The following is a 17,309-nucleotide window of genomic DNA, read 5'->3' as shown; positions in this document are numbered from 1 at the left end:
GTGTGTGTGTGTGTGTGTGTGTGTGTGTGTGTGTGTGTGTGTGTGTGTGTGTGTGTGTGTGTGTGTGTGTGTGTGTGTGTGTGTGTGTGTGTGTGTGTGTGTGTGTGTGTGTCGGTCAGCCAGCCAAGCACTTCATTATTAAATTAAAGCCCTCTTATTGTAACGTGATCACATTTCGACCACATGGCTCAACCTATGGCCTATGGCAAAACCACACTGTAATGGAGAAAACCGAAGCTCTTGCTGTGTTTGGATTCTTTTCTGTTCTGCTAATTAAGTGCATCAAATTAAAAGACAATTTTATTGATTTGTCACTATGCTCTTTCTTTAATTTTTTTATGGTTTTTTTGGGCTTTTTATTGTCTTTATTTTGACAGGATAGTGAAGGTAGTGACAGGAAGTGAGTGGGCAGAGAGAGATGGGGAAGGGTCGGCAAAGGACCCGGGCCGGGAGTCGAACCTGGGTCGGCCGCATAGCAAACGAGTGCCCTATCATTTGTGCCGTGGTAGGGCCTACTATGTTCTTTCTTATGTGATATTATCACATTATATAGTATCTGATTGACGAGAATGAAAACTGCATGTCATTCCTTTACTCACTTTTCCACTCTGGTGCATTGTATATATTCATACGGTGAATCCCATTACACCCCTTAGCCTTACGCCTTTCCCCTTTGCTTCCGTTTTGCGCGTTCACGTAAAGGGGTAGTGGCATTCTGATTCACGTTCAGACAGATGGGTAGGGGTAAGGCGAAGGGCTTTCCACCCCTCCGCGGGGAGATTTTCCAACACCAGACTCCACTACGGAGGACTACGACAAGTTTCCCTGGATGGATGCATTGCGAATTCATTTAAAAATTGGCGGCAAGCCGCAGCACCCACAACAGCACACAAGTTTAAGTATTTTCGCCACAATTGAAGGTTTTTAAGTGGTAATAATCATTCCATTGTACTAAGTTTAACATTGTCCTAATGTGTGATGGCCCTTTTCTCCGTGAAACGCACATGAAAAAAATCGCTATTAACGTCAACCTAATGCATGGAATTAGTGACAGCTGTGAGTGTCGTTCCATGATTGTTGAAGGGGTATCCCAATTCATAGCGGTTGCATTTCAAGCCCTACAGTACACCTTACAGCTTCGTTGGAGAGCACAAGGGGCATGGGGAAGGCGTAGGGGTAGGGGTAGAGATTAGTAATGGGAAAGGCCCATAGTCTACAGTAAATAACTAGACTGCCTGTGCAGTCGCCTTCGACTGCTTAAGGTATATCCCCGAAACGCGACGCTTCCAGTCCCCAATCATTCCTACCACTCCCGTCCACCTTTTCATGAACGTTTATGATAAATACAAAATATAAAATAAATATATTTAATATCTATACATAGATCAATGACGTGCATAAGCTTAAAACCAAATGACCATTGTGAAAATGAAGGAAAAAATGGGGCAAATGGTAGCACTGTTTTAATGGTTCACTATTACAGTGGATATACCACATTAGGTACAGTGTAATAACCAGTGTAACAATATTTAATACCACATCATACCAGTGTGACACCATGTACCAATTTTGTACTTATATCATGTAGGCTATTTGTGTGTAAGTGGTATTACATGGTATTGCATATTTGTACACTGGTATTACACTAGTATTACATGGTATTACATATTGTTACACTGGTTATTACACTGTACCTGGTATTGCCTACTTTTACACTGGTATTACACTAGTATTACATGGTATTAAATATTGTTACACTGGTTATTACACTGTAGGCCTACCTGATATGGTAGATTCACTGAAATGGTGAACCATTAAATTAAGGAGTTACCGGGCAAATCAATCCACCCAGTCAGAAGTTATGGGCCAAATAAAAATTCCACCATTTTGAAAGTGTTGACCTCCAAACTCGAATCAGTTCATGAACCTACCCTGCAGCATTCACACACCAAATCTGGGACAAATCCATCCACCCGGTCAGAAGTAATGGGACAAACAAAAATTCGGCCATCTTGAATTCGGCCATCTTGAAATTGTTGACCTCCAAACTCGAATCAGTTCATGAACCTACCCTAGAACATTCATACACCAAATCTGGGACAAATCCATCCACCCGGTCAGAAGTTATGGACCAAACAAAAATTCGGCCATCTTGAATTCGGCCATCTTGAAAGTGTTAACCTCCAAACTGTAATCAGTTCATGAACCCACCCTAGAGCATTCACACACCAAATCTGGGACAAATTCATCCACCCGGTCAGAAGTAATGGGCCAAACAAAAATTCGGCCATCTTGAATTCGGCCATCTTGAAATTGCTGACCTCCAAACTCGAATCAGTTCATGAACCTACCCTAGAACATTCACACACCAAATCTGGGACAAATCCATCCACCCGGTCAGAAGTCATGGACCAAACAAAAATTCGGCCATCTTGAATTCGGCCATCTTGAAAGTGTTAACCTCCAAACTGTAATCTGTTCATGAACCCACCCTAGAGCATTCACACACCAAATCTGGGACAAATCCATCCACCCAGTCAGAAGTAATGGGTCAAACAAAAATTCGGCCATCTTGAATTCGGCCATCTTGAAATTGTTGACCTCCAAACCCGAACCAGTTCATGAACCTACCCTAGAACATCTACACACCAAATCTGGGACAAATCCATCCACCCGGTCAGAATTTATGGACCAAACAAAAATTCAGCCATCTTGAATTCGGCCATCTTGAAAGTGTTAACCTCCAAACTCTAATCAGTTCATGAACCCACCCTAGAGCATTCACACACCAAATCTGGGACAAATCCATCCACCCGGTCAGAAGTAATGGGCCAAACAAAAATTCGGCCATCTTGAATTCGGCCATCTTGAAATTGTTGACCTCCAAATTCGAATCAGTTCATGAACCTGCCCTAGAGCATTCACACACCAAATCTGGGACAAATCCAAACATCCGTTCAAAAGTTATCGCGTTAACACGAAAGACCTTACGCGGCGGACGCGGCGGACGCGGCGGACGCGGCGGACGCGGCGGCGGCGGCGGCGGTGCACGCAAAACCATTACATCCCCGACGCTCCGCGTTTCGGGGATATAATAACAGGTTAGAGTTCTGACATGGTAGACAAGATTAGTCACTATGTTTCTGTTTTTTAGTTTTCCAATCCACTCTAGAGCACAGGGAGTACTTTTTCACACAACACCAGTGACTGAGTGCATGCGATTATTAATACATTTTTACACCACAGCTCTGCGACCCACGCTGGACCCCTCCGCGACTCTTTTTGGTCCGGACCCACCAGTTAAGAAATATTGTTCTAATCCACTATCATACATTACAGTGTACCCTTTTTCACATAACACCAGTGATGGAGTGAGTGCTGGACGTATGGCCGGCCACGTGTACAGTATTTCCCTGGCTGACGTTGGTTATTCGGTCGGCTGCCTACTGTTAAAAAAAATGCCTGCGTCGGTTTCAGCATGCAGGCAGAGCTGGAAATGAGAATGGATGCCCCATGCCAAGCCAGCTAATGTTTACTAAATAAGAGCTCCCCCATCAATCTCACAAGCACAGCCCTGAGGAGGGTGTGTGTGTGTGTGTGTGTGTGTGTATGTGTGTGCATGCATACTTGTGTGCGTGTAATGTATGCATGTATGCATGTATCAGTGAGTGTGTGTGTGTGTGTGTGAGAGAGAGAGAGAGAGTTTGTGTGTGTGTGTGTGTGTGTGTGTGTGTGTGTGTGTGTGGTGTGTGTGTGTGTGTGTGTGTGTGTGTGTGTGTGTGTGTGTGTGTGTGTGTGTGTGTGTGTGTGTGTGTGTGTGTGTGTGTGTGTGTGTGTGTGTGTGTGTGTGTATTCGTATCTTGTAATGAGATGGTGGAACATACTGCTCCTTAATGGAGGCCCCTCCGTCGTCGTCTCTCCCCCCAGCCCCCCCCCCCCCAAGCACCTCTACCTGCGGGAACAAAGGACGTCGCTCTGCACCGGGGGAGGAACCAAATTTGAGATAATCTGTGTCATTCATATTATGTTCCCTGACACAAATGATCAGATAATTCACATTTGAAGCGAATTAACATCTGTTGTTTGAAAAGGGGCTAATGTCTTCCAATTCATCAATTTCACCCGTTGCAGCCGTTTCGCAATGCTGACCAGAGATCCATGTTCCCGCATGCACACTCTCTGGCTGTGTGTGTGTGTGTGTGTGTGTGTGTGTGTGTGTGTGTGTGTGTGTGTGTGTGTGTGTGTGTGTGTGTGTGTGTGTGTGTGTGTGTGTGTGTGTGTGTGTGTGTGTGTGTGTGTGTGTGCGCGTGTGTGCGCGTGTGTGTGTGTGCGTGTGCGTGTGTGTCTATGTGTGTGTGCATGTGTGCATCTGTGTGCGTGCGCGCGTGCATACGCGCGCGTGTTCTTGCGTGCGCGCGTGTTCTTGCGTGCGCGTGTGTGCGAGCGCGCGCGAGAGTCTGTGTGTGTGTGTGTGTGTTTGTATGCGCGCATGCATGTGTGTGCGTGCATGATTAGTAGAGGGTTCCTGCTTGAGGGAAGACTTAGGATCTCTTGATATGGTATGTACATGTCCAAGAAAAAAAGTAGTGTGTCTATGGGCTTGGAGATGACTGTAATGTAGCTCAAATAGCTAGCAGTCTGTCTTGAATGTCTATGTCTGCATGGGAAAGTAACAAACATAATTTCAATTCTCTGTATGACCAGTAAAGAAATTGACAATAAGCCCGACTTGACTTTATAGTTGTAGTAAGCCATCTTCGCAGTGGTGGTGAGGGAGGCTAGTTGAGATTGTAGGTTTTCTAGATCAGATGGGTTGCCGGTTTTGTGTCACTACTTTCCGCCATTCTGAGGGTATATGTTGGGCGTGGATGATTTTAGGCAGACATGGTAATGTTGGGAAGATCATGTTCAGAGAGCATATTCAGTGTGAAGCTGAGCGACTTAGCGACGTATACAGGTGCTGTCGACGTATACTGGTGCTGATTCATCAATGCATCGCAATGCAGGGAGGGATAATTCAACAATCGTCTAAATGCTTGCAAATGCTATAAACAATGTAGCATACTTTTTCAAGTATCAATTACTTCCGACGGCATGTATAGCAAATTAACTTTGTGTAAAAGTAAAGGATTCAAACAAAGCATTGAAAACTGTGGGACTGATACACACAACAGCCAATAAAATGTTGTTCAGTATCTGACTGCTTGCATTGCTTCATGACTGATAAAAAAATGATATTTCTTTCAGTAGAAATGTGTTGCAATGCATTGCAGAATTGGACTGAATTGATTTTAATCCAATCGTTACCTCCCGAATCGTTATCAAATTGAATCGTAAGGGTAGTGAAAATGCCTACCACTAGTATCTATCTAGCAGGCAAGGCAGAGGCGACCACTGGCCACAAATATGTACAGTACTCATGCTAGTCTTACACTTATCTTATAGCCAACTAACACTTGCTGGTATGAGTTACCCAGTACCTCCTTGCAGACTGGAACCGAATGTAGAGGAGAAGTTCCGCATTGAGGCATCCAGTCCCTGTGTCACCAAGGTACTTCATATAGGTAGCTCATTACTGCATATCAGATAGGGGGACCACTGTTTTCCAGACACTGGGTAATCACTAGGAAACATGACATAGACAAAATTGTTGTGTATGGCAATCAAAAGTGTTGTGTATTGTTGCATAACGCATCACCCTGAACAATTAAGACTGTAGATATTCATCAATATTTTGCCGTTTGTGTGTGTGTCTGTGCATGCGTGCGTGCGTGTGTGCCTGCGTGCGTGCGTGCGTGCGTGCGTGCGTGCGTGCGTGCGTGCGTGCGTGCGTGCGTGCGTGCGTGCGTGTGTGTGTGTGTGTGTGTGTGTGTCTGCATGCGTGTCTGTGCACGCGCGCGCGTGTAGGAGTTTGTGTGTGAGTGCTCATCTTGGGTGTTTAATTGCCCCCCAAAATGTTTAGGCTACCTCTCTGGTGTACAATTACCAAAGATAATTCCTGAAAGCAAACACTCTAATGGAGGAACAAACAGGAATGCTTTTGTGGGTGGAGATGCACTGTAAGAGCCTCTTGAACAGTTACACTAAATTTGAAACTCTCCTAGCAACCAACTCCAATGTAAATACTCACAATTAATGAGACAATTCACAATAGTCACAATTAATTCATCAAAGTGACATTAAACAACAACAACAATAAAATATTTCATAATGGTAATGTTGAAATGTGGACATTGTTTGTGAAACAACATGGGTTGTCTTCCCTTCATTTTTTTATTTTGCATAACATCATGAACTAAGTGGAATGATGACGTAAAGTAAGAAATAAGTTCAAACATGAAATCAAAGCAATGGATTTCGTGCATTTACTTTGGAATAAAAAATAACATGGCAAATCCACGAAACAAGGAATAGCTTTATGCATTGATTTTATATTAATAAAAGGTTACATTCCATAAAATACTGTTTATATAGGTAGGGTAAGGTAAAAGTACCAACAAAATTATATCTTGTCAACATCCAGAAACAGACATAAAGAAAAAGAGTTGTCCTCAGTCAAAGAAAGTAAGATACTGTACAATGGATAGATAATGATTAGCAAAATTCACCGGTCAAAACAATTTGAATTTCTTCATAGTATAGAAAGCATAGTGGTGATAGCATAGCATAATGAAATATCATGAGAAATAAACCACAATCCACTGTTCAGGTCCATGATCACAATCACTATCCAGGTATTGAGATGAATGCCAGAACATAAAACATGTTGCATAAGATCCTACAACCTTTAAACATGATTAAGACCAGATGACATTTTATGAAGACATTTCCACAATATACATTTGCACACTGTTCAAAATTCAAAAGTTTGTCATACTAAAACAAAAACTTTACACTGTCAGATTGCAGTCTACATTTTCCAACCAGTACACAGGCACAGGCATAATGGAACAAAGACGTGCAGTTCAAGTTTCAACATATCATCAGTCCACTTTCATGCTGTATCAATTTACTAATTAAGGATAAAAAATAGCCTATACAATGACTACAAAATCTATCTGAACCAAAAGCTTGTTCAGGAACAAAATTGTATCCCATTTTGTCACTGTTGGGATACAGAAGGAACGGTTTTAGTATGAGAAGTCAACATTCTACCGCGTTTACAGACAGCCCTTTTGAGGGCCTCCCAAAGCTCCTTGTTCCTCAGGCTGTATATGATGGGATTCAGGAGAGGCGTTAGAGCAGAGTACAGCACGGCCACAATCATACGCGCATCGGGAGAGAACGTGGCAACGCGATAGGAGATGTACACGCAGGCAGCTGAAACATACGAGATGCAAACCACTATCATGTGAGACACACATGTGGCAAAAGCCTTCATCCTCTCTGCCCGGCTCATGTCTTTCACAGCCACGCCGATTTTAACATAGGAGGTCAGGATAAGGGAAAACGTCCCAATGAGGGCAAACAGGGCAGCTGTGAGAGAGTTAATACTGTTTACTTTGGTGTTTGCGCAAGCCAACCTCACGACGGATGAGTGGTCGCAGAACACATGCATCACCCTGTTAGGACCACAGAAAGGAAGCTGGACGGCCAGAGAAGCAGCCGGGAGGACGATGACAAACCCAAAGGCCCACGCAGCCACCACGAGAAGGATGCAGAATTTCTTGGTCATGATGCAGTTGTAGCGAAGTGGGTTACAGACGGCCACGTACCGGTCGTACGCCATCACTGTAAGGATGGAGCGACCAGTCACGGCCATAGACAAAAAAAAGTACATCTGCAACATGCAACCAGTTCGCGAGATGGTGGGCTCTTCCTTCAAAAGACCTGACAGCATGTTAGGGATGGTTACGCTTGTATACACCATGTCAGAGAAAGACAGATTGTGAAGGAAGAAATACATGGGAGACTTTAGTTTAGGGTCTGTTCTGACAAGGTATATGATCATGCTGTTGCCACACAAGATCAGAACATACACAGTGAAGAAAATACCAAACATGAGCAACTTATTTGCCTGAATTCCCTCTATAATAAAAAATGTGACTGAGTCTGTGACATTCGAGTTTCCGAAAGACATTTTGTCATAAACAGATTTCAAACACAGGAAAATAAGTGAAATTTGACCTTGGTGACCTTAAAAATAACCAGTACAATCACACAGATGATTTTCATGTAGCTACTGTATAATATTAATAGTTCCCATTTTGCAATTTCAGATTTAAACCCTAAGCACCTCATCACCTTGAACCACTGAAACGTCAAAAGGGTAACATCTACATCAACTTTATCAATGACGGCAATAAAATTACATTTTGTGAGTGCACATCTGTTACCCACACTCCCCCGCACGCAACACTGCACACAGGCCAAACCCTGCCTTAAATACACTTAAAGTGAGTTTAGGGAATTACAAAGAGATAATGTCATGGGTTTTTTTTACATACAGTAGACCTATCAAACATATCATGAACTTACATTTCCTCCTAGTTGGGGGTCATATCATGTTGTTACCAAACATTAGACCCCCCCATGTGTTGTTTAATTGCCTCTGAGATGTACAGTATACCTCTCTTGTGTACAATTATCATTGCTTATTGTGTCATTTTCAAAAAACAAAGTTACTAATTGAACAAGGTGTTATTGTTGTTGTTCTGCTACAAGAATCCTCCAAGACTTTTAGTCTTCTGAGAGTTAAGAAGACACCAGATATTTACTCAGTATCTTTTGTGGGCCCAATTTAATGGGGATTATCAACCATCACTTACCTTGACATACTATAAGCAGTCTGCCTTGTCTATAGATTATGCCCGTGAACAGAAGGGATGCCATGTTATCTCTTAGTAGAACTTTCAATCCTTTCAATCTCCCAAAATTATGCCCTTTTGACTCAGACTCCATCCCAACAGTTGAAGAAGAATTCCTGCTGATTTCAGCATGCAGTTCTATTGTTCACACCACCATTGAGGTGTCAGCTCCTGACGATGCAGCAAAGGATGCAAAGGGGTCAGTTGTCCTGGTTCTAGGGAGAAGGGGAGCCCATAATTGGATCCTCATTATGGGCCCACTCAGATGACAGGTCCTGGACCAAGCCAAAGCTGTCAGTGGCACTGGCTCCAGGGCCTCTAATCAATATCCTGTAATGAGTATAAGACACATTGGTTACACGGTAACACTTTATTTTAGGGACACATCTATTAGCACTAATACATACAATATTAATGCCTGTGTAAGTAACTTGTAAGGCATGTACTAAGCAAAATAAGACAGTTGTTAAGCATGTATTCACAAATGTCTTGTTCATGCCCAATTAGGGATTTATTACTAATATAACCTTAGTAAGGACCAGTAAGCCTATATTTCTATTTATTAGTAAGTAGTAAGTGGCAGAATACAATGTGTATAAGCTCCCGACACACTGTGTGAACAAACCCTGAACAGTGTGAAAACAGATGCAGAATAAGGGTCCCTATTCTAAAGTGATGCATTGGTCAGCCCAGATGGCTCAGGGCCTCTGCACTACCAAAGTCCTAGGGCCCCCACACCACCCAGGCCTGCACTACCTAGCCCCCCCGATCTACAAAGTGTAAGGGTATATCAAATAATTATTAATTACCCAGCTGAGTCATCTAGTTTTCTCTTGTTCATGTTAATTAGAGGGAGGTAACAAGAGCCTATATATAGCAAGGATTGAACGTACACTTGTCAATGGCGGTGGGTTGGTGAGATGTAATTTTTTTTCATGTACCACTGAGTTTTAATTGTAAAAAAACCCCAAAATAAATGCAGAACATTAGAATAATAGTTTTGAAGCAAAACTAAACTACTCTTTTGTGATAATTAAGTGAATGTTTGTGAACATTAGCTTCAAGAAGTGCAGTGCATGATGGGTACGCAATCTAGGCCAACAGACAACCTACCCAGCTCTGAGCCTACGTCCTTAGCTCCTCCCCTCACTTGTGAAATTTAGTTGCTATCCAAACAATTTGCCATGTACGTAACAACAGAAATATTATCATTGCTGCATTGGCCATGCATTGCATTTCTGACTAAGGGCGTAGCCTACCCATCATGCACTGCACTTCTTGTAGCTAAGTTTTCTCAAACATTAACTTATTTATCAGAAAGGAATAGCTTAGTTTCGCTTCCAAACTATTACTCATCGTTATATTCTGCATTTATTGTAGGGTTTTTACAATTAAAACTAATTGGTGTATGAAAAAATGACATCTCACCACCCACCGTCATTGATAACTTTACGTCCAATCCTTGCTATATAATGCTTCCAATTACTTATTGACATAATGAGTAGAATAAGTGAGATCTTCATACCTACTGAGACTAATGTAGACTCTGAAATGTTCTTACACTTTGCTTCCCGGGGGGGGCGTAGAGTGGGGGCCCTATAGTGCGGGGGCCCTGAGCCATCTGGGCTGAGCAATGCATCACTTTAGAATAGGGACCCTTATTCCACATCTGTTTTCACACTGTTCAGGGTTTGTTCACACAGTGTACCAGGAGCTTATACACATTGTATTCTGGCCCTTACTGCTTACACATAAATAGAAATCTAGGTCTACTAGGTCCTTACTAAGGTTATATTGGTAATAAATCCCTTATTTTGCATGAACAAGACATTTGTGAATACATGCTTAACAACTGTCTTATTTTGCTTAGTACATGCCTTACAAGTTACTTACACATGCATTAATATTTCATGTATTAGTGCTAATAGATGTGTCCCTAAAATAAAGTGTTACCGGTTACACTTTACTTGACTCCGCCGTCATACGGATGACATAACAGTGTCATAATAGTGTCGAAACAGTGTCATGACACAGTCATGAGTGAGTCATAAACATGGTGTCAGTGTCATAAATGCTTTATGGTCATGAAAAGCTGTTACTTTTAGGGCTGTCATTGCCATAACCGAATGTCACATCATGATAAAGTCATCAAATGACTTTGTTATGTCATGGCGCGGCGTCAAGTCTCGTAGCTCCTTAATGCACGCCGTACCTTCAGTGGCACGCTGTAATAGTCAGTGAAATGTAACTACCATAGCACTGCAATACTATGACACAATACAGGTCCTTTAGTCATGCACCACGACTTGGTCATTACCATACTGGTAACAACAAATGTATAAAGCCGTGTCTTAAGGGGTTAAATAAAAGTGTCAGCTAGTCTTCAGTAATGTCAGTGTTTATCAATTGTGATAACTTTTAACCTTGTGCCTCCAAAAATGTTCACTTCACAGCATAGATTTTTTTCTTGTTCTTTCTTGCCCCATTATTTTCCTTTTCCTGGCCTTACCAGTGGTCATGGCTGTGTGTGTGTGTGTGTGTGTGTGTGTGTGTGTGTGTGTGTGTGTGTGTGTGTGTGTGTGTGTGTGTGTGTGTGTGTGTGTGTGTGTGTGTGTGTGTGTGTGTGTGTGTGTGTGTGTGTGTGTGTGTGTGTTTGTGTGTGCTGAAGTGTCTTCACTTACTGTATTTGTGTAGTCCTTAAGCCTAAGACCTGTCTACAGCTATGGATACATAATGCCGTTTCTTCCCGAGCACTGTCACCATACTCTGCACAAGTTTTCACTGAGGAACTGGCATGCTGGCACACCACTTGCAAACTTTTATAGGCCTACCATTTGCCAGACGGTGATAGTTCAAATAGTTCATGGTTGGGGTGGCTACGTTCAAGGTTTTTTTAGCCTTCATGATGCATCTTGCCCCATATATCTCCAATATGGATGTATCTGTGCTGTATACGCACCTCTCTTTGAAGTGTCTTTCTGTTGTGAAGAGAGCAGTTTCCATACCATGCCTTTATGGTTCCAGACAAGATGTTCTCTGTGGTGCCTCTCTAAAAAAGAACTCAGGACCTTGGCCGTAACTACCATTGAGGACACAGAGGTTATGTCCTCTGTATTTTTTTCAGAAATTTAACATTTATCTGTGATGAAAATGATATATGATCAGCAATAATAAATTCAGTCTGTATACCCAAGCCCTATTTCTCCTCAAGGCAGTGATTAATGAAAACAAACTTAACAGTTTGAATGAAGAGTTTTAAGAGTTAGCATTCTAAATGTACAGTATGCGGTACAGCACGCCATATTTGACCACAGTATTTGAAAATGTCTCGTTACGGCCCTGCTCAGGACCTTGGTTCGCATGCAAAACTTTCTCAATCGTCTGAGGTGGTGCAGACGATGCTGGACTTTTTTGAATATGAGGTCAGTGTGACTGTCCCAGGTGAGGTCTGCTGTGATGGTAACACTAAGAAACTTTAAGTCCTTAAATTCACCCTCTCCACTGTCACATTATTGATGGCAATGGCTTCAAACTGATGTTCTTTCCACCTTTAGTTTACTATTAGTTATTTTCTCTTGGACCTATTCAGAGATAGGTTTTTTCCCTTGTCACCACTTCTTGAGGTTGATGATCTCACTTCTGCAGGCTGTTTCATCATTCTTTGTGATCAAACCGATTAGACTGGTATCATCTGCAAACTTGATGATGGTGTTGGAGTTGTTGTATAGTTTATGTAGAGTAATTAGCAATCATTAGTTTTTCTATTAGTTTTATTGTACATATATTTCCTATATGTATGTGCACACTTTATGATGAAGTCTTAAATGTCATTGTACTTGTATAATGACAAAATACTTTCTATTTCCTATTCTATTCTATTCTATTCTATTCTATTCTATTCTATTCTATTCTATTCTATTCTATTCTATTTACATTATTTTCAGGAGACATGTGTCAGTTTCATAGGCGACATCTGATTAACATCTGATTAATGCATCACCACATTAACTTCCAGTTTAGTAATTCTGACCATTTCATATGAGACCTCACAAGACCATTGCCTTGTTGTTTATTATATTTGAACATTCAGTGGCTGTTGTGGCTGTTGGCAGGGTAGAACTGTGAGTGTTGTGCTATCTCTGGTGGGATTTATAATGAAAGTGTCCTTGAATTACTTCACAGCACAATTCACATGATTTTACAAAGATACATGTCTCTTGTCAAATTCGGATGAAAAATAACCTTAATCCATAATGAAATCTGACTTACTGACTTAGAAGTCACTGAAATGCAATGGGATGTACAGTAGGCCTATGTGTGAAAAATAGTGTTGACAGAATTGCCTAACAGCTGGAGAAAACACATTGTACCAATTGTACTTTTCACGTATTTGTTGGCGGTTGTATATTTACTCGGATGTCCTGCTCTGTGTCTAAAAAAGTTAAGTTTGGGTTGTGTTTAGGCCCTGACAAGAATTGAAAAAGGTTATAGGCCTACTTTACTTGTACATTATTTGGTTAAAATGAGCAGATAAATACAAGTCACATATAGGTGCAGTTGGAACCATTTTGTTATTTTATTCAAAATATAGCAACTTTCAATCGTCCAATTTTTACTCAATATACAAAGGGCAACTTTAAGCCAATTTACAATACCTTGCTACTGCTTAATTGCACTGTACAATAACATACAGTGGCTTCTTTTTCAGTTGACAATTGTTTAGTCATTACACTATTATCCTACTCCTTTGTATATCTGTCATAGTACAGTATTGTCTACGAATGAAACATATAGGCTTCCTGATCTCTATCTTCAACACATAGGCCTTATGATGCAGCCATGTGCTTGGTGCACACACATGCACACAATAGGATGGCATACATGTGGGAAAAAAACAGATGCTTACAGACAGCTGCACACACGCACGCACGCCGCGCGCGCACACACACGCACGCACGCCGCGCGCGCACACACACGCACGCACACACACACACACAGGTCTACTCCATTCAGTGAGCTTACATTTTAAAAGACACGGCTGTGCCATATACAATGTATTTTTCTACCATAATATATCTTTTGTACACTACATGTACACTTAATCATTTATTACATAGGTCTACATTGTGAAGATCATGTTTTTCAGTATTGACAGAGACGCCACAAAAAGATTTTAAAAAATCATTCTTGATGCAGTTGACAAAACAGAATAAGTCTAAAATAAACATTTCCAGACACCTGTATCCCATTATCATTATATAGTAATTAATACATGTACATGTAATTTGTACATGCTATAGGCCTAATGCATTGCATTTCCAAATTAAGACACTATTACATCCGTTAAACAATGTAGACCTACTTCAGGATTAACAGCATGCTGTAAATTTTCACCGGATATATATTAAGTACCAAACATCCATTAAGGCACCTTAAATACTGTACAGCACAGTACAGTAAATATCACTATAAGCTACAGTAAATATTAATATACAGTCTATGAAAGCCATATTTTTCCTGCAAGGATAACTCAAAAGAAAGTTAGATATTATAGAGTAGATATTATAGCCTATCATATTTGACGGAAAAAAACAATGTCAGTGTGTAGAAAACACTGTTTTCTTGTGAGTGTCACCCATGAAGGGGCGTCTACACAGAGCTCTCTTTATTGCCTCCCAAAGTTCCTTGTTTCTCAGGGTGTATATGATGGGATTCAGGAGAGGCGTCAGAACAGAGTACAGCACGGCCACAATCATACGCGTGTCAGCAGAGAACGTGAACAGGGAATACGAGACGTACACGCACGTGGCCGACCCGTACGAGATGCAGACCACCGTCATGTGAGACGCACACGTGGCGAAGGCCCTGAGCTTCTCCGCCCTGCTCATGCCGTGTACAGCTATGCCGATTTTAATGTACGAGGTCAGGATTAGGCAGAACGTGCCCAGCAGCACGAACGTGGCCATGGTGAGAGCCACAATGCTGTTTAATTTGGTGCTGGAGCAGGACAGCCTAATGACGGAGCAGTGGTCGCAGAAGACGTGCTTCACCCTGTTGGGACCGCAGAAAGGAAGAGGGACGAACAGAGAAAGTGCCGGAAACGTGACACAGTAGCCGTAACACCACGCTGCAACCACCAGTATGATGCAGACTTTCCTGGTCATGATTGTGGCGTATCGCAACGGGTTACAGACGGCCACGTAACGATCGTACGCCATCACTGTAAGGATTGCGCGACCAGTCACGGCCATAGACAAAAAGAAGTACATCTGCAAAATGCAACCAGTTCGAGAGATGGTTTGCTCTTGCTTCAATAGACCTGACAGCATGTTAGGGATAGTTACGCTTGTATACACCATGTCAGAGAAGGACAGGTTGTGAAGAAAGAAATACATGGGAAACTTTAGTTTAGGGTCTGTTCTGACAAGGTATATGATCATGCTGTTGCCACACAAAACCAGAATATACACAATAAGGAAAATAGTAAACATAAGCAGTTTCTTTTCCTGAAGTCCTTCTATGACAAAAAATGTCACTGATTCTGAGACATTCATGCTCTCTAAGCGATGTTGGAAATCCTGAATGGGAAAAGAGCATAATTCAATAAACACATTCAAATTGTATCCCAATGTAACAAAATGGGTTTGTGCTCAAATATTTAGTTGTTTAGAGCAGGTTAGTTTGGATCACAAGTTAAATTATTACCAGTGAACATGTACAAAGTCCCAACACAGTTATAAACAACACATAACTCAAATAATATTTTAGCATGAATGTTATATTGATAGATTACTGAGACATTTTGCCAAGGTATTAATCATGTGTCAAATGCCCACAATTACCTGCAAACCACGGACTTCTCAAAGTTATGGCTGCAAACTTAGTCTTATAGCCTACACACAAGAGATACTTCTGGGGAATTCCTATGACATCATCTAATCTCACAACGTCGAAAAGACCCATTAAAAGTTTTGCCTCCTCGTAATTAATCTGATGAACATGGATTTGCTCCCACTTAGGACCAGGTCGTGTTTTGACAAAAACACGAGACCCGCGAGTGTTGTGTTGTAATTGCCTGCTACATGCAGGACATGTCTCTCTGGTGTGCAATTACTGATGATAATTTCGTAATTTCACAAAACAAAGTAACTAATTGAGCTGTAAACAATTGTTTTTTTTAAGTGCAGGAGCCCACAAAGATTACGGCTAATTAAAAGATAGATAGAGAGCCGAATAGATTAGGCTACTGTTTTAGTGGTGTGGGCGGAATTTGACTGTGAGAGGATCTGTTTAAATTATGAATTGACAACAACCAAACATAACTGCAAGGAAATACCACCCAGCTTATTGAAAAATTCACTTTTCTCTTAATCTAAATAGGCCAAATTGGGCAAGCAACATATGGAAGCATCATTCCTCTTAATGAGACAGAGCAACAAAAAACACAAAGTCTTGTAAAACTTCCACTCATTGCTGTAATGTTTTAGTCTATGACAGCTTAGGTGGGTTATATGCATTTCCGCTATTGAGCAAAGAAAAATGAGCACTAAGTGTACCTTTTCCTCATCTTGTCTGTGTCTCTTTAGCAGCTCTTAAGAGCAAGTGTGTGTTAAGTGGAAGTGTGAAGGTAGATGATGAGTTCTAGATTGCTAGATCACTCGCTAGAGAGAGGAGACAGAGACAGAGAGATAGAGAGAAATCAATCAAATATCAAAATAGGTTACTATTACCTTACTATACGCTGTAAAGACCATCAAGACTTTTTGTGGCAGCTTAAGGATGAGTTAAGGCCTTCGGTGTTTGGCCCTAGAGAGATGTGATTTACAGCAGTTTAAAAAATCCGTTCACACATGAAAACAAGCAGGCCTAACAGTTCTTAGTAATGTTGACACATAGTACTTTACTATACTCCACACAACTCACTTGCTAACCCAAAGTAGACCATTTTAAGTGTATGCATGCAAGGACTCCACATTACACTATGTTGGTCAGTCCATTGGAAGCCAGTTTGCTTTTTGGATGTTTTGCACATAATGTAGGACCTTTTGTGGACCTTAAACCTTGTTTATGACACCTGTCCTTTTTAGCAAACAGGAGATCATTAATCATGGACAACTGTGATTTAGTCATCACTGGAAATGGTTATCGGCTGTCACAGGGGGAAAAAAACAGTTCAGTTGAGTCAAAACAAACATTCAACACCTACTGAAGAAGCAGGCCTCAGACTCATTTTTTCAGCAGAATAGCATCAACATAAAACATGCAAGAACAAGGGACAGTGCCTAGAGTTTAGACTCCATAATTCCTGGTAGTGGCTAGTTGAGCGTCATTACTAATATATAGTCTACATTTTTTTTGAAAGTGCGACAACAGTGTGCAGATAAGACACACAACATGAGAAACATCTAGATTCCATAGATTCCATTGGCGACTCCTGAAGTCATTAGGCTTAACCATCTTGTATTTATGCTAGCTGTGCAGATCTGTGGGCGCTCTGTCCCT

At 41.4% G+C, this 17,309-nt stretch overlaps 2 protein-coding genes across 2 annotated transcripts; both read right to left on the bottom strand.

Annotated features, from left to right (window-relative positions):
• Nucleotides 1–7,102: 7,102 nt before the first annotated feature.
• On the bottom strand, nt 7,103–8,080 carry LOC134469829 (olfactory receptor 10C1-like). Its single transcript, XM_063223858.1, has one exon. It carries the CDS (start codon nt 8,078–8,080, stop codon nt 7,103–7,105), a length of 978 nt encoding a protein of 325 aa, XP_063079928.1.
• A 6,324-nt stretch (nt 8,081–14,404) lies between these two features.
• On the bottom strand, nt 14,405–15,361 carry LOC134469828 (olfactory receptor 6N1-like). The gene has a single exon (XM_063223857.1). It carries the CDS (start codon nt 15,359–15,361, stop codon nt 14,405–14,407), a length of 957 nt encoding a protein of 318 aa, XP_063079927.1.
• Between the last annotated feature and the right edge of the window lie 1,948 nt (nt 15,362–17,309).

This window comes from Engraulis encrasicolus, chromosome 19, assembly GCF_034702125.1.
Source record: "Engraulis encrasicolus isolate BLACKSEA-1 chromosome 19, IST_EnEncr_1.0, whole genome shotgun sequence".
In the NCBI taxonomy this organism is placed as follows: Eukaryota; Metazoa; Chordata; class Actinopteri; order Clupeiformes; family Engraulidae; genus Engraulis; species Engraulis encrasicolus.
The sequence above is the reverse complement of the archived record's forward strand: the minus strand, read 5'-3'. Positions and strand labels throughout refer to the sequence as shown.